General features: G+C 30.0%; 1 protein-coding gene across 1 annotated transcript in view; it reads left to right on the top strand.

Annotated features, from left to right (window-relative positions):
- Positions 1–27,552, top strand: part of LOC148939470 (microfibril-associated glycoprotein 4-like) — a 94,213-nt gene that overhangs the window by 46,816 nt on the left and 19,845 nt on the right. Inside the window, exons 3-4 of the mRNA XM_089107109.1 lie at positions 899–1,047; positions 6,817–7,096. Coding sequence (XP_088963235.1) covers positions 899–1,047; positions 6,817–7,096 — 429 coding nt within the window. The remainder of the gene's footprint in view (positions 1–898; positions 1,048–6,816; positions 7,097–27,552) is intronic.

Here is a 27,552-nt window from a genome sequence, read left to right as displayed (position 1 = left end):
TTTTTTCGTTGTTGTTGTTTTTGCCGGGAGGAGAGAGTAGATTTATGTTTCTATATGTGATTTGAATTTTCCATACTCTGTTGTATGGCCTTGTTGGGCTTATAATAGTCACCGTATGGTGACTTTATACCGTAACCGTATACCGTAAGGCTACCTATACCGTAATGCCTACCGTAAACCGTAAGGCTACCTATCAAGTATACCGTAAGGCTACCTATACCGAAATGGCTCACCGTATACTGTAAGGCTACCTATCGAGTCACCGTATGCAAGAAAGATGTCTTAGATGTTGAATTTCATAAAAATAAAGGTCAAGAATCTTAATATGGACAATAATTTTCGAACAAATAAAAGTTTAATAGGGATAAATCCTTTTACTAGACAATGAAAACAGTTACAAAATCTCTTGATATTTCGGTCATATACATAGCGACCATCTTCAGCAGATAAACTGAACATGGCTACTGTATATGTGACCGAAATATCCAGAGATTTTGCAACTCTTTTCACTGTCTAATAAAAGGATTTATTTCTATCGAACTTTTAATTGTTCGTCATAAAAAGGTAGTGTGGTCTTCAAAAATGCCGACAAGCTTTGTGGTTACTCAAATCATCTAACTTTGAAGTAATAATTATTTTCTTTTCTAAGCCTTAGGTATTTAAGCTCCTTGAAAATATTTTAAGTTCGTCGTTGACGGCAATATAGTGGAAATCCTTACAAATATATGCCAGTATCTTGGCAAATCCTATTATCTGAATTTGAGTTCATTATTTCTAAAAACATTGTTTAGTACCACAAAGATTTCAATTTCAGTGAAAACAATGAATCTTAGTGTATATGCTATATTTTTTTTACAATAAATAAAAAATTTTTTTTTACAAAAAATTTATTTTTTAGATAAGTTTGAAGTTGGAGAAAGCTGTTATGACATAGCTATTAATCAAGAGGCACAAGAAAGTGGAGTTTATTTAATACATCCACCAAACTTAATTCAAGGACCCTGGAAGGTTTACTGCGACATGGAATCAGAAGGAGGTGGATGGACTGTAAGCAATTTCAAATTTTCAGTTTGTATCAGCCCCAAATTTTCATTTTGTGCATCAGTGTTTAAATAAATTAGCACCTAATGATTTTTGTGATGTTTTATCATCGAGTTCTGCGTACCATTCTTATGATACAAGGAATTCTGCGGACCTAGTACATGAGAGACGACACGCTGCTAGGTTTAATTTTGTATTTAGGCATGTGGGTGTTTCGGTATGGAACAGTTTTCCGGAAAGCACTAGGATGGCTGAGAGTGTGTCCTCTTTTAAAAATAGGTTAAAGAATTTTTTAATGAATAAGGATGGCTGAGGGGGGGGGGACTGTATTCTGTCTTTTGTCTTGTGTAAGGATTGGTTTGCGGTTCCCTTGAGGTTTATTTCTTATTTATTTATATGATTGCATTATTATTATTATTTTTTTTTTTCATTATATATGTGAGTAAGTTTTTTTCAATGTATATATTAGTAAGTAAAATAGTGAGTCCTACTACAAACAAATCTGTATAGATTTTCACGTGGTAGGTCTGTTTGATATGTTTTTTTGTGAATATTGATATTTAATAAAAATGAATTTTCTCTCAATTTTCTCTCTCTGCATGGTAACTAAAGCTCTTAAGCTCAAAATAAAATTTAAAGGAACCCCCCCCCCCTAAAAACATAAGTTCTGTGAAAAGGTAATATTTTAGAACCAACTTCTTCAATTATGAAACTTTAGTTTAAGAACGCAAAACTGTTTCCCCAAAAAATTGGGTGTTTGTTGGTCAATATTTTGACAAAGTGCAAACGAAAATTGAAACCGGCCTTTCTAAATATTAAATAAAAAAAACAAGTTTTTTTAACTGAAAGTAAGGAGTGACATTAAAACTTAAAACGAACAGAAATTGTTCCGTAGATGATAGGGGCTATCCCCTTCTCAACGGCTCGCTCTTTGCGCTAAAGTTTTTTATTGTTTTAAAAAATAAAGTTGTGAGAAAAAAGTTTCTGTTCGTTTTAAGTTTTAATGTTGCTCCTTACTTTCAGTTAAAAATTTTGTTTTTTTTATATTTAATTTTTGAACGTTTTTGAATTAATGTAGGTTTTGTTTTGGCTCACCGTACATGAATAATTAAAAAAAAAACATATTAATTTTACTTTTATTTGGTTAAATGGCTATCTCGAAAGTTGTTTAATTTTATTTACGAACGTTTTTATTAGCAATAAGTATAGGTAACTTACGAATTAACTTACGCAACGAACTTCTATATCCATATATTTTTAATACGTATATTAGGGGGTTTGTCCCCTAGTCGATACCTCCCTCTTTACGCTAAAGTTTGAATTTTGTTCCAATTCTTTAACAATGACCCCTAAATCCCAAAGGTCGTTAATTAGAATAGATAGCTAATATGAAAGTACAAAAAAAATCTTTGGCTTAAAGAGTGAGGTACTGACTAGGGGGTGAACCTAATCATATACTTACTAATTTCTGTTCGTATTAAGTTTTGATGTTGCTCCTTACTTTCAGTTGAAAAACTTGTTTTTTTTATTTAATTTCTTATCGTTTTTTAAATAATGCTGGGAAAGCCGACGCCCCTTCATAGCAATGTCCCTCCTCCCATGAAAACTTCCTCCATGGACAGATCCTCCCACATAACCCCCGCCCCCCCCCACCACTACCAGAAACAAATCCCCCTTGAACACGTCTGTATACTTCCCAATAACCAATACTATATGTAAACATTGGGTAAAGTTCATAACTTTCAGCCCTCCCCTCGGGGACTTTGGGGGATTAAGTCATCCTAAAGGACATATTTATTAATTTTCGACCATTCTGAACAAAATGGCGCTCTCAAAATTTTGATTTGGTGACTTTGGGAAAAAATGAGCGTGGGATGGGGCTTAGTTGCCCTCCATTTTTTTGGTCACTTAAAAAGGGCACTAGAACTTTTCATTTCTGTTCGAATGAGCCCTCCTACTACATTCTAGAACCATTGGGTCGATACGATCATCCCTTGAAGAAAAACAACAAAAAAACACGCATCCGTGATCTTTCTTCTGGCAAAATATAAAAAATTCCACATCTTGGCAGATAGGAGCTTGAAACCGCTACAGTAGGGTCCTCGAGTTCGCTGAATCTGATGGTGTGATTTTCATTAAGGTTCCATAGCTTTTAGGGGGTCTTTTCCCCTTTTTTTGAAAATCAGCCAAATTTTCTTAGGCACGTAACTTTTGATGGGTAGGACTAAACTTGATGAAACTTATATATTTGAAATCAGTATTAAAATCTGATTCTTTTGATGCATCTATTGGTATCAAAATCCCGTTTTTTACAGCTTCGGTTACTATTGAGCCGGGTCGCTCCTTACTTACAGTTCGTTACCACGAACTGTTTGAAAGTTGTTTTTTAGTACTTTCAAAAGAACTATCTATTCTAAGTAACCGGCCTTTGTGATTCAGAGGTTTGTGATTCAAACAAAATTTGAATTTTAGCGAAAAGGGCGAGGTATTAAATAGGAGGCGAAACCCCAAATATACGTAATAGAAACATATGAACATAGAAGTTCGTTACCTAAGTTAATTCGTAAGTTACGTCAGAACAAAATTTCGAGAAAGCCATTTAGCCTAAAAAAAGTAAAATTAATATGCAAATTTCGTTTTAATTATTCAGGTATGGTGAGCCAAAATCCAAGCTGCCTTAATTCAAAAACGTTCAGAAATTAAATAAAAAAACAAGTTTTTTTAACTGAAAGTAAGGAGTGACATTAAAGCTTAAAACGAACAGACATTATTCCGTATATGAAAGGGGCTGTCCCCTTCTCAACGCCTCGCTCTTTACGCTAAAGTTAGACTCTTTCTTACAACTCTATTTTTTAAAACAATAAGAACTTTAGCGTAAAGAGCGAAGCGTTCAGGAGGGGACAGCCCCTTTCATATACGGAATAATTTCTGTTCGTTTTAAGTTTTAATGTTGCTCCTTACTTTCAGTTAAAAAAACTTGTTTTTTTATTTAATAGCGTAAAGAGCGAGGTATTAACTTGGGGGATAACCTCCTCGTATACGTAATAATTTCTGTTCGTTTTGAGCTTTAATGTTGCTCCTTACCTTCAGTTGAAAAAAACTTGTTTTTTTAATTTGATTTCGGATCGTTTTTTAAATAATACTGGGAAATCCGGCGCTCCCTTCATAGAAATGTCCCTTCCCCAAAGGAAACTTCCTCCATGGAAAGATCCTCCCCCGTAAACCCCTTCTCCGACCGCCCCCCCACCAGAAAAATTTCCTCCTGAAAACATCTGTATACTTCGCATTAACCAATACTATATGTAAACAATGGGCAAAATTCATAATTCCAGCCCTTCCCCCGGGTTCTGTGGGGGATTAAGTCATCCTCAAAGACATATGTATTATATTTCCGACTATGCTGAACAAAATGGCTATCTCAAAATTTTTATTGGGTGACTCCGGGAAAAAATGAGCGTGGGAGGGGGCCAAAATGCCCTCCAATTTTTTGGTCACTTAAAAAGGGCACTAGAACTTTTAATTTCCGTTCGAATGAGCCCTCTTACGATATTCTAGAACTACTGGATTAATATGATCACTCCTGGAAAAAAAAACACGAAAAAATAAAAAATAAACACGCATCCGTGATCTTTCTTCTGGCAAAAAATACAAAATTCCACATTTTTGCAGATAAGAGCTTGAAACTTCTATAGTAGAGTTCTCTGATACGCTGAATCTGATGGTGTGGGTTTCATTAAAGTTCTTTGACTTTTCGGGGTTGTTTCCACCTTTTTTAGAAAATAAGACATATTTTCTCAGGCACGTAACTTTTGATGTGTAAGACTAACTTGATGAAACTTATATATCTGAAATATGCATGAAAATTTGATTCTTTTGATGTATCTATTGGCATCAAAATTTCGGTTTTTAGAGTTTCGGTTACTATTCAGCCGGGTCGCTCCTTACTTACAGTTTGTTATCACGAACTGTTTGATTAAACAAAAAATAAGTGTTTTCAAAGGAACGACATTAATACTTTTGACGAATATATATGTGTATCTCAATTTTGGTGGAAAAAATATATGAAACCTTGTTTAGCCTCCTTGGAAAATTAAAAAAAAATTTTTTTTTTCTGCTTTTCTGCACATGTGGGCATGAAACATCAGCTCCGGGATTCCTCCCGTCTTTATTGAATTTTGCAAATTTTCTCAGACTAATAATTCTTATGATCAACGTTAAAGCTAATAAGTTTTACATACTCAGAATCATCACGAATTAAAGATTCTATTCATGTATATATTGTAATTGAAACTCCTTTTTTTAGGATTTCACTACCACTGTCATGGTTCACTACCACTGTTTCACTACCACTGCCACTGTCAGTGGTTCACTACCACTTTTTTTTAGGAATTCCCTTACAATTTGTCATGACAAACTGTTTAAGCAGGTTGTTTCACTTCATGTCTATAATATGCTTTACAATAGGCCTTGAAAATTTGTGCCGAATACTATTCCCCTTCATCAATTTTTAAACGTTACTCGCTCCTTTTAAGATGTAAAAAAAATTAGTTTATTTGTAGAAAAACTTTTTACTTATAGTTGACATCAAATAATCAAGATAAAGTTGGTCATCAGAAAATTGCTTAAATTTTGATATATGAATTTTGAAATTATGCTCGGAAGAGTTTGCTTTTAGTATTGTTTTTATACAGAGTGAATTCTTATTTTTTTTATGGAGTGTTTTATTTTTCTATTCTTATCTTCTAAATTCTTTCCCAAACCTTCCACGACAGAATTACCCTTTTTTGATTTGGATAACTCCCTAGTTTTACTTAGGGGCAATTTTCTGACACCCTACTATTATCGAGTTACTAAATTGATGACACTCTATTCTTATAGAATATGTGTGTATGCATAAACCCCAAACAGTGTCTGGGGCTGAAACATACAACCCCCTCATTTTTGTCGTTTTTATCTTCTGTTCATAACACCTTTTTAATTTCCTTGTTTATAAGATCTATGGCTATGTCATATTCACCAATATCTTTGTAAAAGAAAATACTCGTAGTTTTCCTCTTCAATATTGAATTTCAGGATTGTTTTAAAATTTATTTGAAAGGCATAAAATTGTGCCCTAAGAGAGTGTTTACGTAAAACAGAACTTCTACAAAGAAAGTAATCTTAGAAAAAAAATGGTGTGATTAGGTATTTTTTCGAATACTACACTGCCTTTCTATGACGAACAAACTTAGGGCAATCCTGATAAAAATGAAAATTTTTAGTTATACACAGGTTCAATTCGGAAGACATAGCTGCAGGTGTAGCCGCATCCTAATAAATGGGAAACTCTGTTCTATTGTAGTAAAGTACGTTTTTAAAGAAAATGTGGATTGAAAAAGTATTTCGTATATAACAGTTTTGGAAATATCAAGTTTTATTCGGGTTCGGTTGAAAAGTATTCTAAGGTTACGAAACATTTATTTTTGAGTATTAAAACAAATATGTCTGAGAACCTCCAAAAATGAAGCCAAGTTGGTGTCAAAAGTATATCCCTTAAATTGTCGTTGTGTTGAACACTTAACAGGAGGCTTACAGTCCCGAGGCTTGAGCAACACGGAGAATCACATTTTTGCATGATAGTACTACCATGTCGTCTTTTTTCTTTATTTTTTCCGAGGATGATCTTATCGAACGAGTGGTCGTAGAGTATCAGGAGAGGGTTCATTTACAACTGAAATGAAGGTATCCAATTCTCTTTTTAATTATCATATTTGTTAAGAGTATTGTCTATTCTAGGTATTTCAGACAAGAGATGATGTGGAGCCCCACGAAAATTTTATGAGAGGGTGGGAAGATTATAAAGTCGGATTTGGGGACTTTGACCGAGAATTTTGGCTTGGAAATATTCTACTATATGCTTTAACCAATGTTGATAATGAAACTAAGAACGAACTCATGATTGATCTAGAAGATTGGAGTGGAAATAAAAGATTTGCTCGGTATAGAGGGTTCAGAATTGGCTCTGAGAAAGATCTATATCGTCTTTATCATCATAACCTTTATTTTGGAAACGCAGGTAAGTCCGGTTTTATTAAAGGGCATTACTGATGACTTTATCTAAGGATGAAAATGATTAGCCCTGATAGAAAACGTAGCGAAAGGGACCAATGATTGTTGTAGTAATTTGGCTATTTTGTCTGATTCAAAGCGAATCAGACACATTTATCTATCTAAAAGGGTAGATTTTTTTTTTAAATTATGCTAAATATTTATCTAAAAATGTGCCAACATACGTTTTTACCAGTGCGCAAAAGAGGCTTTTACTTATTTTAGAAAAAAATTTCTGGCTGGAGAAAACAATGTTTTGATTAATGTTGAAATAAACGGAAATCGAGTCATCACCGATATAAAGACATTTTTTTGAGTTATGGGACCTGAAATGTAGGCTGCAGAAGTAAAATTTGACTCCCCTGCGAGCCTAGCTTTATTGTAACGTTTATTCTTAGCAATACTGGGAGTGACCCAAATATCAGTTATCAGAAACTGAAATAGGTATGAAACAACATCAAACATACCGTTGACTTGATTAAGTTTCGTCAGTTTGTATAAACCTAAGATACAACAGAAAATGGCAATTTTTTGAATGAACGTGAACAAACGACGTTGCTCTAATAAATCCAACTGGAATATCTGATTATAAGCGAACTTCTATTTAGTCTTAATAGAACATTTAACTAGCTAAGGAAGATTTTTTAGATACCTATAAAAAAAAGAACCAGTACCATATTCTTCCTAGTATAGAAAATTCTATTTATTTAAATGACAGTTCTACTGGCAAATGGAATATTCGCTGAAATAAAGACATTGCTTTTGTTATTTAGGGATGTGAAATACGGTTTGTGTTGGTAAATCCGATTCTTATTAGAGTCTAGCGTTAGAGTTGTGCTTAGTCATAGCAGAACTAGAAGCCAGAAAATGTCATTTACCAGAAATGGAATTAGCTATGAAACCACATCAAAAATAACCTGTGACTTGATTGAGTTTCGCTAAGGTGTTTGAACTATGTTTCTTAAATATGAAACAAGCTAATACAAAAGCTGATTGGCACACAAGTGACTTTATGAAACCAAGTTGAATATACTCGTGATTTGATCAGGCTTTCTTGGGTTCTTTGAGTTAGGTATAAAAAACCACAAAAAGAATCAGATAGTGACTGAATTTGTACCATAGGTCTTATGACAATGTTAGTTGATTACAAATATTTATTCTCAGTAAAATTTGGTCTTCAGTACCTGATGCAGTTTCATTGGGATCTAAAATTGGGGTAGCAGTTAAATAATTTTGAGAACCAAAGGCAGCTAAAGTTTGGTATAAGTAGAAAGGACCCTAGTACTCCCACGAGAACAATACCCCTTCGAATCCCGATCCGGACACTTTTTTTAAAAACTCCCACGCCCACACCAAATATGGGCATAGAGTCCCTATGGAGAATGATTGCGTAATCGGTCAATGACCTCTTTTTCCAAGATCGATTTATTTGTTGTTGTTGTTGTTTTGGTCAAGTGCATGCTCGGTGCGAATGTTATGATCCAGATATAGGAAACAGTATTTGTTGTTGTTGGTTTGGCTAAGTGCACGCCCAGAAACAATTCTCCAGGAATAGACCCAAGACATTAATGAACTTCGCCCCGGAAATAGTTCTACTGGTCGAACTCCAAAGATATTAATAAACTTTGCCATGGAAACAATTCTACAAGAATGATCTTAGCGATGAAATGATTAACACGTGAAAGGGTTTCTTAGTAATTTGAAATGTGACAGCGCAGGGATGCCAAAAACAAAAGGAACACGCATAAATTACGTTTAGGGGTTATTTGGGCGAAAGCGTTTTAGACATTTTAGGGAATTATTTCGGCAAAACAGTTAGAGACATTTGAAAAGATGATTTTGGAAGATGTTTTAGAAGAGGATTTGAGGGTGAAACTCTGTGGTCGTTATAATACACAAGTTCCATTTGAACGGTGTCGTGAGGTCCCTTACCCCAACCCCAAAGGCCATCATACCCCACCCAACCCCGAAGGAAGCCCCCGGCCCCCCAAGGTTCCCACGGGCTCCCAAAGGGCCCCCTGAGCCACCATTTTTTAATACTTTTCAAAGGCATTTCAGAACAAGTTATTTTCTTAATGTCCCTCCTAAACCCATTTTCCAACTTGAAGTACTTATCTTTTTCACCCACAACTATACACTACAGCTTTTTGGATACCTCAACATCAAGAAATACTTTTCAGACCATTTCAGAACAAGTTACTTTCTTAATGTCCCTCCTAAACCCATTTTCCAACTTGAAGTACTTATCTTTTTCACCCACAACTATACTTTACATCTTTTTGGATACCTCAACACCAAGAAATACTTTTCAAAGACCATTTCAGAGCTAGTTACTGTCTTAATGTCCCTCCGAAACCCATTTTCGAACTTGAAGAACTTATCTTTTTCACCAACAACTTGTGTTTACAGATTTTTGTATTCATAAAATCTTAGATTCTGTTTTAAAAGTCAATGTCAGAGCAAATTCCAATCTCGCTGTCCCTTCTAAACCCATTTTCCTAAGTGAAGTACTTAACTTTTTCAACCAGAACAACACTATACACATACTTGGATACCTCATCCACAAGAAATACAGTCCAATGAAAAAGTAAGAAAACTAAATATAATATATGACACAAATAAGCACAATTTAAAACTTGAAGTACTTATCCTTTTCAACCACAACTTAGTTTATAGATAAGAGTTTGAAGTTTTACCTTAGAGACTTAGCTTAGAGTTTTAGTTTGAGTTCTAGTTTAGTTTAGTTTTAGTTAAGAGTTTAGAGTTTTTAGCTTAGAGTCTTAGCTTAGAGTTTTAGTTAGAGTTCTAGATTAGTTTAGTTTTAGTTAAGAGTTTAGAATTTTAGCTTAGAGTCATAGCTTAGAGTTTTACTTAAAGTTATAGTTTGGTTAAGTTTTAGTTAAGAGTTTCGAGTTTTAACTTAGAGTCTTAACTTAGCGTTTTTGTTAGAGTTCTAGTTTAGTTTAGTTTTAGTTAAGAGTTTAGAGTTTTACCTTAGAGTCTTAGCTTAGAGTTTTAGTTAGAGTTGAAGTTTAGTTTAGTTACAGTTAAGAATTTAGAGTTTTAGCTTAGAGTCATACCTTAGAGTTTTACTTAAAGTTTTAGTTTGACTAAGTTTTAGTTAAGAGTTTCGAGTTTTAGCTTAGAGTCTTAACTTAGAGTTTTTTTGATAGAGTTCTAGTTTAGTTTAATTTTAGTTAAGAGTTTGATGTTTTACCTTTGAGTTTCAATTAGAGTTCTAGTTTAGTTTAGTTTTAGTTAAGAGTTTGGTGTTTTACCTTAGAGTCTTAGCTTAGAGTTTTAGTTAGAGTTCTAGTTTAGTTTAGTTTTAGTTAAGAGTTTAGAGTTTTTAGCTTAGAGTCATAGCTTAGAGTTTTAGTTAAAGTTATAGTTTAGTAAAGTTTAATTAAAGTTTAGTTTTAGTTAATAGTTTAGAGTTTTAGCTTAGAGTCTTAGCTTAGAGTTTTTGTTAAAGTTGAAGTTTAGTTTAGTAATAGTTAAGAGTTTAGAGTTTTACCTTAGAGTCTTATCTTAGAGTTTTAGTTAGAGTTGAAGTTTAGTTTAGTTACAGTTAAGAATTTAGTATTTTAGCTTAGAGTCATAGCTTAGAGTTTTAGTTAAAGTTATAGTTTAGTAAAGTTATAGTTAAGAGTTTAGAGTTTTACCTTAGAGTCATAGCTTAGAGTTTTAGTTAGAGTTCTACTTCAGTTTAGTTTTAGTTAAGAGTTTAGAGTTTTAGCTTAGAGTCTTAGCTTATAGTTTGTGTTAGAGTTCTAGTTTTGTTTAGTTTTAGTTAAGAGTTTGGTGCTTTACCTTAGAGTCTTAGCTTAGAGTTTCTGTTAGAGTTCTAGTTTAGTTTACTTCTAGTTAGGAGTTAGAGTTTTTTAGCTTAGAGTCTTAGCTTAGAGTTTTTTTTAGAGTTTTTGTTTAGTTTAGTAATAGTTAAGAGTTTAGAGTTTTATCTTAGAGTCGTAGCTTAGAGTTTTTGTTAGAGTTCTAGTTTAGTTTAGTTTTTATTAAGAGTTTAGAATTTTAGCTTCGAGTCTTAGCTTAGAGTTTTTGTTAGAGTTCTAGTTTATTTTAGTTTTAGTTAAGAGTTTAGAGTTTTTAGCTTAGAGTCTTAGCTTAGAGTTTCGTTGAAGTTCTAGTTTAGTTTAGTTTTAGTTAATAGTTTAGAGTTTTAGCTTAGAGTCTTAGCTTAGAGTTTTTGTTAAAGTTGAAGTTTAGTTTAGTAATAGTTAAGATTTTGGTGTTTTAGCTTAGAGTCATAGATTAAAGTTTTAGTTTGATTTCTAGTTCAGTTTAGTTAAGAGTTTAAAGTTCTTAGCTTAGAGTCTTAGCTTTGATTTTTGGTTGAAGTTATAGTTTATTATGGTCATATTTAATAGTTTAGAGTTATAGCCTAGAGTCTTAGCTTAGAGTTTTTCTTAAAGTTGAAGTTTAGTTTAGTAATAGTTAAGAGTTTATAGTTTGATCTTAGAGTCTTAGCTTACACTTTTTGTTAAAGTTTGAAATTTAGTTTAGTAATAGTTAAGAGTTTAGAGTTTTAGCTTAGAGTCTTAGCTTAGAGTTTTAGTTTAATTTAGTTTTAGTTAAGAGTTTAGAGTTGTTTAGCTTAGAGTCTTAGCTTAGAGTTTTTGTTAGAGTTCTAGTTTAGTTTTAGTTAAAAGTTTAGAGTTTTTAGATTAGAGTCTTAGCTTAGAGTTTTAGTTATAGTTCTAGTTTAGTTTAGTTTAGTTTTAGTTAAGAGTTTAGAGTTTTACCATAGAGTCTTAGCTTAGAGTTATAGTTAGAGTTGAAGTTTAGTTTAGTTACAGTTAAGAATTTTATGAGTTTTAGCTTAGAGTCATAGCTTAGAGTTTTTGTTAGAGTTCTAGTTTAGTTTAGTTTTAGTTAAGAGTTTAGAGTTTTACCTTAGAGTCTTAGCTTAGAATTGTAGTTACAGTTCGAGTTTAGTTTAGTTATAATTAAGAATTTAGAGTTTTAGCTTAGAGTCATAGCTTAGAGTTTTAGTTAAAGTTACAGTTTAGTAAAGTTATAGTTAAGAGTTTAGAGTTTTACCTTAGAGTCATAGCTTAGAGTTTTAGTAAGAGTTCTAGTTCAGTTTAGTTTTAGTTAAGAGTTTAGAGTTTTAGCTTAGAGTCTTAGCTTTTAATTTGTGTTAAAGTTCCACTTTATTTTAGTTATAGTTAAGAGTCTCGATTTTATAGCTTAGAGTCTTAGCTTAGAGTTTCTTTTAGAGTTCTAGTTTAGTTTATTCGTAATTAAGAGTTTGGAGTTTTAGCTTAGAGTCTTTGCTTATAGTTTTTTTTAGATTTCTAGTTTAGTTTAGTAATGGTTAAGAGTTTATAGTTTTAGCTTAGAGTCTTAGCTTAGCGTTTTTGTTAGAGTTATAGTTTAGTTTAGTTATAGTTAAGAGTTTGGTGTTTTACCTTAGAGACTTAGCTTAAAGTTTTAGTTTAGTTTTAGTTAAGAGTTTAGAGTTTTAGCTTAGAGTCTTAGCTTAGATTTTTTGTTAGAGTTCTAGTTTAGTTTAGTTTTAGTTTAGAGTTTAGATTTTATAGATGAGTCCTATTTTAGTGTTTTTTGTTGAGGTTCTCGTTTAGTTTAGAGGTTTAGCTTAAACTTAGAGTTTTAATTATAGTTCTAGTTTAGTTTTAGTTAAGAATTTAGAGTTTTATCTTAGAGTGATATCTTAGAGTTTTTGTTATATTTATAGTTTAATTTAGTTTTATTTAAGAGTTTAGAGTTTTAGCTTATAGTCTTATCTTAGAGTTTTTGTTAAAGTTGAAGTTTAGTTATAGTTAATAGTTAAGAGTTTTATCTTATATTAATAGCTTAGAGTTTTAGTTTAGTTTAGTTTTAGTTAAGAGTTTAGTGTTTTTAGCTTAGAGTCTTAGTTTAGAGTTTTTGTGGAAGTTCTAGTTTAGTTTAGTTTTAGTTTAGAGTTTGAGCTTTACCTTTGAGTTTTATTTAAAGTTCTAGTTTAGTTTAGTTTTAGTTAAGAGTTTAGAGTTTTTAGATTATAGTCTTATATTAGTTTATTTTATAGTTATATTGTAATTTATTTTTATTTAATAGTTTATAGTTTTAAAATGTATTCTTATATTAGAGATTTAGTTATAGTTGAATTTTAGTTTATTTACAGTTAAGAATTTAGAGTTTTAGCTTAGAGTCATAGCTTAGAGTTCTACTTAAAGTTATAGTTTGGTTAAGTTTTAGTTAAGAGTTTAGAGTTTTAGCTGAGTCTTAGCTTAGAGTTTTTGTTAGAGTTCTAGTTTAGTTTAGTTATAGTGAATAGTTTAGAGTTTTACCTTAGAGTCTTAGCTTAGATTTTTTGTTATAGTTCTAGTTTAGTTTAATTTTATTTAAGAGTTTGATGTTTTACCTTTGAGTTTCAGTTAAAGTTCTAGTTTAGTTTACTTTTAGTTAAGAGTTTAGTGTTTTACCTTAGAGTCTTAGCTTAGAGTTTTTGTTAAAGTTGAAGTTTAGTTCAGTAATAGTTAATAGTTTATAATTTTATCTTATATTATTTTCTTATATTTTTATTTATATTTATATTTTATTTTATTTTTTGTTTTTAGTTTTTTTTTTTTATATTAGATTCTTATCTTATAGTTTTTTGTTGAAGTTCTATTTTATTTTTTTTTTTTTTTAGAGTTTATAGTCTTATCGTATATTTTTAGTTATATTTGAATTTTATTTTAGTAATATTTAATAGTTTATAGTTTTACCTTAGAGTCTTAGCTTAGAGCTTTAGTTAGAGTTCTAGTTTAGTTTAGATATAGTTAAGCGTTTGGAGTTTTACCTTCGAGACTTAGCTTAGAGTTTTAGTATAGTTTAGTTTTAGTTAAGAGTTTAGAGTTTTTTAGCTTGAAGTCGTATCAAAGAGTTTTAGTTAGAGTTCTAGTTTAGTTTAGTTTTAGTTTAGTTAAGAGTGTGGTTTTTTACCTTAGAGTCATAGCTTAGAGTTTTAGTTAGAGTTCTAGTTTAGTTTAGTTTTAGTTAAGAGTTTTAGCTTAGAGTCTTAGCTTAGAGTTTTGTTAGAGTTCTAGTTTAGTTTAGTGTTAGTTAAGAGTTTAAAGTTTTTAGCTTAGTGTCTTAGCTTAGAGTTTTTGTTGAAGCTCTAGTTTAGTTTAGTTTTAGCTAAGAGTTTATAGTTTTAGCTTAGAGTCTTAGCTTAGAGTTTTTGTTAGAGTTTTAGTTTAGTTTAGTTTTAGTTAAGAGTTTAGAGTTTTAGCTTAGAGTCTTAGCTTAGAGTTATAGTTAGAGTTGAAGTTTAGTTTAGTTATAGTTAAGAAGCTAGAGTTTTTAGCTTAGAGTCGTAGTTTAGAGTTTTTGTTAGAGTTCTAGTTTTGTTTAGTTAAGAGTTTTATCATAGAATCAGATCTTAGAGTTTTTGTTGAATTTGAAGTTTAGTTTAGTCATAGTTAAGAATTTAGAGTCTTTAGCTTAGAGTCTTAGCTTAGAGTTTTACTTAGAGTTCTAGTTTAGTTTAGTTTTAGTTAAGAGTTTCGAGTCTTTAGCTTAGAGTCTTAGCTTAGAGTTTCTGTTAGAGTTCTAGTTTAGTTTAGTTAAGAGTTTAGAGTTCTACCTTAGAGTCTTAGCTTAGAGTTTTACTTAGAGTTGAAGTTTAGTTTAGTTATAGTTAAGGGTTTAGAGTTTTAGATTGGAGTATTAGCTTAGAGTTTTAGTTAGAGTTCTAGATTAGTTTAGTTATAGCTAAGATTTTAGAGTTTTAACTAAAAGTATTGTCTTTGAATTTTATTTAGAGTTCTAGTTTAATTTAGTTTTAGCTAAGAGTTTTGAGTTTTAACTTAAAGTTCTATATTAGAGTTTTAGTTCGGGTTGAAGTTTCGCTTAGTTTAGTTATAGTTAAGGGTTTATAGTTTTAGCTTAGAGTCCTAGCTTAGAGTTTTAGTTAGAGTTATTGTTTAGTTTAGTTTTAGTTAAGGGTTATAGCTTAGAGGTTTAGCCTAGAATCTTAGCTTAGAGATTTAGTTAGAGTTGAAGTTTAGTCTAAACTAGCATAACCATAAAATTACACAATATTGAATAGAAATACCAAAACCATTGGTTAGATTTGGTTAGGTTTGACTTTAGGTTTCTCAACTTTTTATTTTGGTTATATTTGGTTAGATTATCATGAGCGCACATGATAAGCTAGACTAATATAACAGCTACCAAGTCGACATGGGGGGGATTGTCCGGCCAGTAGGGTTAGGTTAGGTGAGGCTTAGGGGGATTTTCCGGCGTGTATGTTGAGGTTAGGTTAGACTAGATTAAGTTAGGTTAGATTAGATTAGGTTAAGTCAGGTTAGGTTAGGTAAGTTAGGTTAGCTAAGTTAGGTTAGGTTAGGTTAGTTAGTAAACATCTCTCCATGTTTAAGTTAGGTTAGGTTAGCCTAGATTAAGTTATGTTAGGTTAGGTTAAGTTAGGTTAGGTTAGGTTAGCCTACGTACGCGCGCGTACGTAGGCTAACCTAACCTAACCTAACTTAACCTAACCTAACATAACTTAATCTAGCCTAACCTAACCTAACTTATACATGGAGAGATGTTTACTAACTAACCTAACCTAACCTAACTTAGCTAACCTAACCTAACTTACCTAACATGACTTAACCTAATCTAATCTTACCTAACTTAATCTAGTCTAACCTAACCTAACCATACTCGCCGGAAAATCCCCCCAAGCCTAACCTAACCTAACCATACTCGCCGGAAAATCCCCCCCCATGTCGACTTTGTACCAGTTAGATTAGGTTAGCTTATCATGAGCGCTCATGATAAGCTAACCTAATCTAACCAAACTTAAACGTGGAGAAACCTAACCTCTAACCTAAGCTAACCTAATCTAACCTACGGTTTTGGTATTTCTATGCAATATTGTGTAATTTTGTGGTTATGCTAGTTTAGACTAAACTTCAAATCTAACTAAATCTCTAAGCTAAGATTCTAGGCTAAACATCTAAGCTATAACACTTAACTAAAACTAAACTAAACAATAACTCTAACTAAAACTCTAAGCTAAGACTCTAAGATAAAACTATAAACCCTTAACTATAACTAAACTAAGCGAAACTTCAACCCTAACTAAAACTCTAATCTAAGACTTTAAGGTAAAACTCAAAACTCTTAACTAAAACTAAACTAAACTAGAACTCTAAATAAAACTCTAAGCTAAGACTTTATGGTAAAACTCTAAACTCTTAACTATAACTAAACTAAGCTAGAACTCTAACTAAAACTCTAAGCTAAGACTCCAAGCTACAACTCTAAACCCTTAACTATAACTAAACTAAACTTCATCTCTAAGTAAAACTCTAAGCTAAGACTCTAATGTATAACTCTAAACTCTTAAATAAACTAAACTATAACTAAAAAAAAAACTCTAATAAAATAATATAATATAAAACTCTAAACTATTAACTAAAACTAAACAAAAATAGAACTCTAAGTAAAACTCTAAGCTAAGACTCTAAGCTAAAAACTCTAAATTCTTAACTATGAGTAACCTAAAATTCATCTTAAACAAAAACTCTAAGCTACGACTCTAAGCTAAAACTCTAAACTCTTAACTAAACTAAACTAGAACTCTAACGAAAACTCTAAACTACGACTCTAAGCTAAAAAACTCTAAATTCTTAACTATAACTAAAATAAACTTAAAATGTAACTATAGCTATAAGATAAGACTCTAAGATTAAACTCTAAACTCTTAAATAAAACTAAACTAAACTAAAACTCTAACAAAAACTCTAATCTAATACTACACAATCTTAACTAAAAATAAACTAAATTAGAGCTTCAACAAAAACTCTAAGCTAATACTATAATCTAAAAACTCTAAACTCCTTACTATAAATAAACTAAACCAGAACTCCAAAAAAAACTATAAGCTAAGACTCTAAGCTAAAATTCTAAACTCTTAACTAAAAATAAAATAAACTAGAACTCCAAAAAAAACTCTAATATAAGAATATAAGGTGAAAAACCAAACTCTTAACTAAAACTAAACTAAACTAGAACTCAAACAAAAACTCTAAGCTAAGACTCTAAGCTAAAAAACTCTAAACTATTAACTAAAACTAAATTATAATAAAACTCTAAGCTAAGTCTCGAAGGTAAAACTCCAAACTATTAACTATATCTAAAATAAACTAGAACTCTAACTAAAATCTAGGGTAAGACTCTAAGGTAAAACTATAAGCTATAAACTATTACTAAACTAAACTTCAACTCTAACAAAAACTCTAAGCTAAAACTCTAAACTATTAACTAAAACTAAACTAAACTAGAACTTCAACAAAAACTCTATGCTAAGACTCTAAGCTAAAAAAGTTGAAGTTTAGTTTAGTAATAGTTAAGAGTTTAGAGTTTTAGCTTAGACTCTTAGCTTAGAGTTTTTGTTAAAGTTGAAGTTTAGTTTAGTAATAGTTAAGAGTTTAGACTTTTAGCTTAGAGTCTTAGCTTAGAGTTTTAGTTTAATTTAGTTTTAGTTAAGAGTTTAGAGTTTTTTAGCTTAGAGTCTTAGCTTATAGTATATATTAGAGTTCTTGTTTATTTTAGTTTTAATTAATATTTTAGAGTTTTTATCTTAGAGTCTTAGATTAGAGTTTTAGTTAGATTTATATTTTATTTTATTTTTATTTAATATTTTATAGTTGAAACATATATTCTTAGATTATAGTTTTAGTTATAGTTGAAGTTTAGTTTAGTTAAAGTTAAGAATTTAGAGTTTTAGCTTAGAGTCATAGCTTAGAGTTTTACTTAAAGTTTTAGTTTAGTTAAGTTTTCGTTAAGAGATTAGAGTTTTTGCTTAGAGTCTTAACTTAGTGTTTTTGTTAGAGTTCTAGTTTAGTTTGGTTTTAGTTAAGAGTTTAGAGTTTTACCTAATAGGCTTACCTAAGAGTTTTAGTTAGAAGGTTTATTTTATTTATAGATAATAATTTGGAGTTTTGGCTTAGAGTAATAGCTTAGAGTTTTAGTTAAAGTTATAGTTTAGTTATAGTTAAGAATTTAGAGTGTTACCTTAGAGTCTTAGCTTCGAGTTTTAGTTAGAGTTGTAGTTCAGTTTAGTTTTAGTTAAGAGTTTAGAGTTTTAGCTTAGAGTCTTAGCTTATAGTTTGTGTTAGAGTTCTAGTTTAGTTTAGTTATAGTTAAGAGTCTCGAGTTTTTAGCTTAGAGTCTTAGCTTAGAGTTTCTGTTAGAGTTCTAGTTTAGTTTAGTTATAGTTAAGAGTTTAGAGTTTTAGCTTAGAGTCTTAGCTTTTAGTTTATGTTAGAGTTCTTGTTTAGTTTAGTAATAGTTAAGAGTCTCGAGTTTGTAGCTTAGAGTCATAGCTTAGAGTTTTCGTTAAAGGTCTAGTTTAGTTATAGTTTGGTGTTTTACATTGGAGACTTAGTTTAGAGTTTTAGTTTAGTTTTAGTTAAGAGTTTAGAGTTTTAGCTTAGAGTCTTATTTTAGATTTTTTGTTATAATTCTAGTTTAGTTTTAGTTTTAGTTAAGAGTTTAGAGTTTTTAGATTAGAGTCTTAGTTTAGATTTTTTTTTTTATTTTCTATTTTAGTTTAGAGTTTTAGCTTAGACTTAGAGTTTTAATTAGAGTTCTAGTTTAGTTTTATTTTAGTTAAGAGTTTAGAGTTTTAGCTTAGAGTCTTAGATTAGAGTTTTTGTTAGAGTTCTAGTTTAGTTTTGTTTTAGTTAAGAGTTTACAGTTTTAGCTTAGAGTCTTTGTTAAAGTTGAAGTTTAGTTTAGTTATAGTTAAGAGTTTAGAGTTTTAGCTTAGAGTATTAGCTTAGAGTTTTAGTTTAGTTTAGTTATAGTTAAGAGTTTAGTGTTTTTAGCTTAGAGTCTTATTTTAGTTTTTTTCTTGAATTTCTAGTTTAGTTTTATTTTAGAGTTTTGGCTTAGACTTGGATTTTCAGTTCGAGCTCTAGTTTAGTTTAGTTTTAGTTGAGGGTTTAGTGTTTTTAGCTTAGAGTCTTTTTTTAGTTTTATTTATAGTTATAGTTTAATTTAGTTTTAATTAAGAGTTTAGAGTTTTACCATAGAGTCTTAGCTTAGAGTTTTAGTTAGAGTTAAAGTTTAGTTTAGTTACAGTTAAGAATTTAGAGTCTTAGCTTAGAGTCATAGCTTAGAGTTTTACTTAAAGTTATAGTTTGGTTAAGTGTTAGTTAAGAGTTTCGAGTTTTAGCTGAGTCTTAGCTTAGAGTTTCAATTAGAGTTTTAGTTTAGTTTACTTTTAGTTAAGAGTTTAGTGTTTTACCTTAGAGTCTTAGATTAGAGTTTATGTTAAAGTTGAAGTTTATTTTAGTAATAGTTACGAGTTTAGAGTCTTATCTTTTAGGCTTATGTTAGAGTTTTTGTTAGAGTTCTGGTTCGGCTTATTTTGATTTAAGAGTTTAGAGTTTTTTGATTAGAAAAATAGTATATAGTTTATGTTGAATTTCTATCTTAGTTCCGTTTTCTTTATGAGTTTAGAGTTTTAGCTTAGAGTTTTTCCTAGACCTGTAGTTTCGTCTCTTTTAGATTTTTTTAAGAGTTTAGAGTTTTAGCTTAGAGTCTTAGCTTAAATTTTTTGTTAGAATTCTAGTTTATTTTAGTTTTAGTTAAGCGTTTAGAGTTTTACCTTCGAGACTTAGCTTAGAGTTATTGTTTAGTTTTGTTTTAGTTAATAGTTTAGAGTTTTTTAGCTTAGAGATTTAGCTTAGAGTTTTTGTTGAAGTTCTATTTTAGTTTATTTTTATTTTAGATTTTGGAGTTGTATCATAGAGTTTTTGTTAGATGTGAAGTTTCGTTTATTTTAGATATAGTTAAGAGTTTATAGTTCTATCTTAGAGACTTACCCTAGAGGTTTAGTCAGAGTTAGAGTTTAGTTTAGATATAGTTAAGCGTTTGGAGTTTTACCTTCGAGAATTTGCTTAGATTAATTTTTTAGTTTTTCTTCAGTTAATTGTTTAGAGTTTTTTTTAGCTTAAATTCGTATTTGTTAGTTTTATTTATATTTCTAGCTTAGTTTATTAATAGCTAATAGTTTGGTGTTTTACCTTATAGTAACATCTTAGATCTTTTGTGTGAGTTCTAGTTTAGTTTTGTTATTGTTAAGAGTTTTAGCTTAGAGTCTTAGCTTAGAGTTTTTGTTAGAATTCATGGTTAATTTAGTGATATTTAATATTTCGAAGTTTTAGCTTAGAGTCTTAGCTTATAGTTTCGTTGAAGCTCTAGTTTAGTTTAGTTTTAGTTAAGAGTTTATAGTTTTACCTTAGAGACTTAGCTTATATTTTTACTTAGAGTTCTATTTCATTTTAGTTATATTTAAGAGTTTAGATTTTTTAGCTTAGTGTCTTAGCTTATAGTTTTGGTTGAAGTTCTAGTTTAGCTTTGTTTTAGTTTATATTTTAGAATTTTAGCTTAGAGTCTCAGCTTAGAGTTTTTGTTAGAGTTGAAGTTTAGTTTAGTTATAGTTAATAATTTAGAGTTTTTTAGCTTAGAGTCGTAGTTTAGAGTTTTTGTTAGAGTTCTAGTTTAGTTTAGTTAAGAGTTTAGAGTTTTATTATAGAGTCATAGCTTAGAGTTTTTGTTGAAGTTGAAGTTTAGTTTAGTCATAGTTAAGAATTTAGAGTTTTTAGCTTAGAGTCCTAGCTTAGAGTTTTACTTAGAGTTCTAGTTTAGTTTAGTTTTAGTTAAGAGTTTAGAGGTTTTAGCTTAGAGTCTTAGCTTAGAGTTTTTGTTGAAGCTCTAGTTTAGTTTAGTTTTAGTTAAGAGTTTAGAGTTTTAGCTTAGAGTCTTAGCTTAGAGTTTTAGTTAGAGTTGTAGTTTAGTTTAGTTACAGTTGAGAGTTGAGAGTTTTAGCCTAGAGTCTTAGCTTAGAGTTTAGTTAGAGTTCTAGCTTAGTTTAGTTATAGTTAAGATTTTCGAGTTTTACCTTAAAGTCTTGGCTTAGAGTTTTATTTAGAGTTCTAGTTTAATTTAGTTTTAGCTAAGAGTTTTTAGTTTTACCTTAAAGTTTTAGATTAGAGTTTTAGTTAGGGTTGAAGTTTCGTTTAGTTTAGTTATAGTTAAGATTTTATAGTTTTATCTTATAGTCCTAGCTTAGAGTTTTAGTTAGAATTATTTTTTAGTTTATTTTTAGTTAAGGGTTATAGCTTAGAGGTTTAGCCTAGAATCTTAGCTTAGAGATTTAGTTAGAGTTGAAGTTTAGTCTAAACTAGCATAACCACAAAATTACACAATATTGCATAGAAATACCAAAACCATAGGTTAGATTAGGTTAGGTTAGGTTAGAGGTTAGGTTTCTCAACGTTTAAGTTAGGTTAGATTAGGTTAGCTTATCATGAGTGCTCATGATAAGCTAACCTAATCTAACTGTTACAAAGTCGACATGGGGGGGATTTTCCGGCGAGTATGGTTAGGTTAGGTTAGGCTTGGGGGGATTTTCCGGCGTGTATGGTTAGGTTAGGTTAGGTTAGACTAGATTAAGTTAGGTTAGATTAGATTAGTTTAAGTCAGGTTAGGTAAGTTAGGCTAGGTTAGCTAAGTTAGGTTAGGTTAGCTAGTAAACATCTCTCAATGTTTATGTTAGGTTACGTTTGGCAAGATTAAGTTATGTTAGGTTAGGTTAAGTTAGGTTAGTTGAGGTTAGCCTCCGTAAGCGCGCGTACGTAGGCTAACCGAATCTAACCTAACTGAACCTAACGTAACATAACTTAATCTAGCCTAACCTAACCTAACTTAAACATGGAGAGATGTTTACTAACTAACCTAACCTAACCTAACTTAGCTAATCTAACCTAACTTACCTAACCTGACTTAATCTAATCTAACCTAACTTAATCTAGTCTAACCTAACCTAACTTAACCATACCCGCCGGAAAATCCCCCTAAGCCTAACCTAACCTAACCATACTCGCCGGAAAATCCCCCCCCCATGTCGACTTTGTACCAGTTAGATTAGGTTAGCTTATCATGAGCGCTGAATATAATCCAAACAAATCTAAAAAAAAATAAAATTGGAGAAAACTAAACTCTAACCTAACCTAACCTAATCTAATCTATGGTTTTGGTATTTCTATGCAATATTGTGTAATTTTGTGGTTATGCTAGTTTAGACTAAACTTCAACTCTAACTAAATCTCTAAGCTAAGATTCTAGGCTAAACCTCTAAGCTATAACCCTTAACTAAAACTAAACTAAACAATAACTCTAACTAAAACTCTAAGCTAGGACTCTAAGCTAAAACTATAAACTCTTAACTATAACTAAACTAAACAAAACTTCAACCCTAACTAAAACTCTAATCTAAGACTTTAAGGTAAAATTCAAAACTCTTAACTAAAACTAAACTAAACTAGAACTCTAAATAAAACTCTAAGCTAAGACTTTAAGGTAAAACTCTAAACTCTTAACTATAACTAAACTAAGATAGAACTCTAACTAAAACTCTAAGCTAAGACTCAAATCTAAAAATCTAAACCCTTAACTATAACTAAACTAAACTTCAACTCTAGGTAAAACTCTAAGCTAAGACTCTAAGGTAGAACTCTAAACTCTTAACTAAACTAAACTAGAACTTCAACAAAAACTCTAAGCTAAGACTCTAAGATAAAACTCTAAACTCTTAACTAAAACTAAACTAAACTAGAACTCTAAGTAAAACCCTAAGCTAAGAATCTAAGCTAAAAACTCTAAATTCTTAACTATGACTAAACTAAACTTCAACTTCAACAAAAACTCTAAGTTATGACTCTATGATAAAACTCTAAACTCTTAACTAAACTAAACTAGAACTCTAACAAAAACTCTAAACTACGACTCTAAGCTAAAAAACTATAAATTATTAAATAAAAATAAACTAAAATTAAACTATAACAAAAACTCTAATCTAATACTTTAAGGTAAAACTCTAAACTCTTAACTAAAACTAAACTAAACTAAAACTCTAACAAAAATTCTAAGCTAAGACTCTAAGCTAAAACTGTAAAATCTTAACTAAAACTCAAATAAACCATAAATTCAATAAAAACTATAAGCTAAGAATCTAAGCTAAAAACTCTAAACTATTAACTATAACTAAACTAAACTAAAACTCTAACTAAAACTGTAAGCTAAGACTCTAAGGTGTAACACCAAACTCTTAACTAAAACTAAACTAAACTAGAACTCTAACAAAAACTCTAAGCTAAGACTCTAAGCTAAAAAACTCTAAACTCTTAACTAAAACTAAACTACACTAAAACTCTAAGCTAAGTCTCTAAGGTAAAACTCCAAACGCTTAACTATATCTAAACTAAACTAGAACTCTAACAAAAACTCTAAGCTAAGACTCTAAACTCTTAACTAAAACTAAACTAAACTAGAACTTCAACAAAAACTCTAAGCTAAGACTCTAAGCTAAAAACTCTAAACTCTTAACAATTACTAAACTAAACTTCAACTCTAACAAAAACTCTAAGCTAAAACTCTAAACTATTAACTAAAACTAAACTAAACTAGAACTTAAACAAAAACTCTAAGCTAAGACTCTAAGCTAAAAACTCTAAACTATAAACTAAAACTAAAATAAACTAGAACTCTTACTAAAAATAAAATATAAGACTATAATATAAGACTATAAAATCTAAACTTTAGATGAAAGTATCTTCAACCTTAACAAAAAATCTAGGCTAAGACGGAGGTAAAACATTAAACTCTTAACTAAAAGTAAACTAAAGTAAAACTCTAATAGAAATTCAAATGTAAAACATCAAATTCTTAACTAAAATTAAACTAAACTAGAGCTCTAACAAAAACTCTAAGCTATGACTCTAAGCTAATAACTCTAAACTCTTAACTAAAACTAAATTAGAACTCTAACAAAAACTCTAAGCTAGGACTCAGCTAAAACTCGAAACTCTTAACTAAAACTTAATCAAACTATAACTTTAAGTAAAACTCTAAGCTATGACTCTAAGCTAAAACTCTAAATTCTTAACTGTAACTAAACTAAACTTTAACTCTAACAAAAAATCTAAGATGTAAATCTAAGATAAAACTATAAACTCTTAAGTAAAACTAAACTAAAACTCTAAGCAAAGTCTCTAATGTAAAACACCAAACACTTAATTATATATAAACTAAACAAAAAATATAACTAAAACTCTAAGATAAGACTCTAAGCTAAAACTATATACTCTTAACTATTACTAAACTAAACTAGAACTCTAACACAAACTATAAGCTAAGACTCTAAGCTAAAACTCTAAATTCTTAACTAGAAGTAAACTAAACTAGAACTCTAACAAAAACTCTAAGCTAAGAATATAATCTACAAATTCGAGGCTCTTAAATATAACTAAACTAGAACTCTAACACAGACTTTAAGCTAAGACTCTAGGCTAAAACTCTAAAATCCTAACAAAAAATAAACTGAACCAGAACTCTAACTAAAACTCTAAGATATGACTCTAAGTTAAAACTCTAAACTCTTAAGTATAACTTTACTAAGCTATAACTTTAAATAAAACTATAAGCTATGACTCTAAGCTAAAACTCTAAATTTTTAACTATAACTAAACTAAAATCGGAACTCTAACTAAAACTCTAAGCTAAGACTCTAAGGTAAAACTCTAAACTCTTAACTAAAACTAAACTAAACTAGAACTCTAACAAAAACTCTAAGGTAAGACTCTAAGCTAAAACTCGAAACTCTTAACTGAAACTTAACTAAACTACAACTTTAAGTAAAACTCTAAGCTATGACTCTAAGCTAAAACTCTAAATTCTTAACTGTAACTAAACTAAACTTCAACTCTAACTAGAACTCTAATCTAACACTCTAAGGTAAAACTCTAAACCCTTAACTAAAACTAAACTAAACTAGAACTCTAACTAAAACTCTAAGCTAAGACTCTAAGCTAAGAAACTCTAAACTCTTAACTAAAAATAAATTAAACTAAAACTATCAGCTAAGAATCTAAGCTAAAACTCTAAACTATTAAATATTACTAAACTAAACTTCAACTTTAACAAAAACTCTAAGCTAAGATTCTAAGCTAAAAATCAAAAATATTAACTATTACTAAAATAAAATTCAACTTTAACAAAAACTCTAAGCTAATACTCTAAGCTAAAACTCTAAACTCTTAACTATTGCTAAACTAAACTAGAACTTCAACAAAAACTCTATGCTAAGACTCTAAGCTAAAAACTCTAAACTCTTAACTAAAACTAAACTAAACTAAGCTAAGAACTAACTAAGCTAACTAAGCTAAACTAAGCTAAGTTCTAAGCTAAGAACTCTAACAAAAACTCTAAGCTAAGACTCTAAGCTAAAACTCTAAACTCTTAACTATTACTAAACTAAAGTTCAACTCTAACAAAAACTCTAATCTAAGACTATAAGCTAAAACTCTAAACTATTAACTAAAACTAAACTAAACTAGAACTTCAACAAAAACTCTAAGCTAAGACTCTAAGCTAAAAACTCTAAACTCTTAACTAAAACTCAAATAAACTAGAACTATAACAAAAACTCTAAGCTAAGAATCTAAGCTAAAATTCTAAACTCTTAACTAAAACTAAACTAAACTAGAACTCTAACAAAAACTCTAAGCTATGACTCTAAGCTAAAACTCTAAAATCTTAACTATTACTAAACTAAACTACAACTCTAACTAAAACTCTAAGCTAAGACTCTAAGCTAAAAAACTCTAAACTCTTAAATAGAAGTAAACTAAACTAGAACTCTAGAAGAAACTCTAAGCTAAGACTCTAAGGTAAAACACCAAACTTTTAACTAAAACTAAACTAAACTTGAACTCTAACACAAACTATAAGCTAAGACTCTAAGCTAAAACTCTAAACTCTTAACTAAACTGAACTAGAACTCTAAATAAAACTCTAAGCTATGACTCTAAGGTAAAACTCTAAACTCTTAACTATAACTTTACTAAACTATAGATTTAACTAAAACTCTAAGCTATGACTCTAAGCTAAAAAACTAAATTCTTAACTTTAACTAAACTAAATTTCAACTCTAACTAAAACTCTAAGCTAAGACTCTAAGGTAAAACTCTAAACTCTTAACTATTACTAAACTAAACTTCAACTATAACAAAAACTATAAGCTAAGACTCTAAGCTAAAACTCTAAACTATTAACTAAAACTAAACTTAAACTAAACTTTACTAAACTATAACTTTAACTAAAACTCTAAGCTATGACTCTAAGCTAAAAAACTCTAAACTCTTAACTAAAACTAAACTAAACTAGAACTCTAACTAAAACTATAAGCTAAGACTCCAAGGTAAAACACCAAACTCTTAACTAAAACTAAACTAAACTATAACTCTAATTTAAAATCAAAGTTAAAACATCAAACTCTTAACAAAAATTAAACTAAACTAGAACTCTATAAAAAAAAACTCTAAGTTAAGACTCTAAGCTAAAACTCGAAACTCTTAACTAAAACTTAGTCAAACTAAAACTTTAAGTAAAACTCTAAGGTATGACTCTAAGCTAAAACTCTAAATTCTTAACTGTAACTAAAATAAAGTTCAACTTTAAATAAAACTCTTATCAAGGGCTATAAAGTAAAAATATGAACTATTAACTAAACTATGTTAGAACTATAACAAAAACTTTAATTTATTACTCGAAGCTAAAACTCTAAACTCTTAACTAAAACATAAATAAAATACAACTTTAAAGAAAACTCTAAGCTATGACTCTAAGATAAAACTCTAAACTCTTAACTAAAACCAAAATAAACTAGAGCTCTAACAAAAACTCTAAGCTAAGAATCTAAGCTAAAATTCTAAATTCTTAATTAAAAATAAACTAAACTAGAATTCTAACAAAAACTCTAAGCTAAGACTCTAAGCTAAAAAAATCTAAACTCTTAACTAAAAGTAAACTAAACTAAAACTCAAACTAAAACTCTAAGCTAAGTCTCTAAGGTAAAACTTCAAACTCTTATCTATAAACTAAGTTGTGGTTGAAAAGGATAAGTACTTCAAGTTGGAAAATGGGTTTAGGAGGGACATTAAGAAAGTAACTTTCTCTGAAATGGTCTTTGAAAAGTATTTCTTGGTGTTGAGGTATCCAAAAAGCTGTAAAGTATGGTTGTGGGTGAAAAAGATAAGTACTTCAAGTTGGAAAATGGGTTTAGGAGGGACATTAAGAAAGTAACTTGCTCTAAAATGGTCTTTGAAAAGTATATCTTGGTGTTGAGGTATCCTAAAAAGCTGTAAAGTATAGTTGTGGGTGAAAAAGATAAGTACTTTAAGTTGGAAAATGGGTTTAGGAGGGACATTAAGAAAGTAACTTGCTCTGAAATGGTCTTTGAAAAGTATTTCTTGATGTTGAGGTATCCAAAAAGCTGTAAAGTATAGTTGTGGGTGAAAAAGATAAGTACTTCAAGTTGGAAAATGGGTTTAGGAG

The sequence above is a fragment of the Artemia sp. Qi Xiang Cuo genome, chromosome 21 (assembly GCF_049724085.1).
Source record: "Artemia sp. Qi Xiang Cuo chromosome 21, ASM4972408v1, whole genome shotgun sequence".
NCBI lineage: Eukaryota > Metazoa > Arthropoda > Branchiopoda > Anostraca > Artemiidae > Artemia > Artemia sp. Qi Xiang Cuo.
Note: the sequence above shows the minus strand (reverse complement) of the source record. Positions and strands in the feature narration are given on the sequence as shown.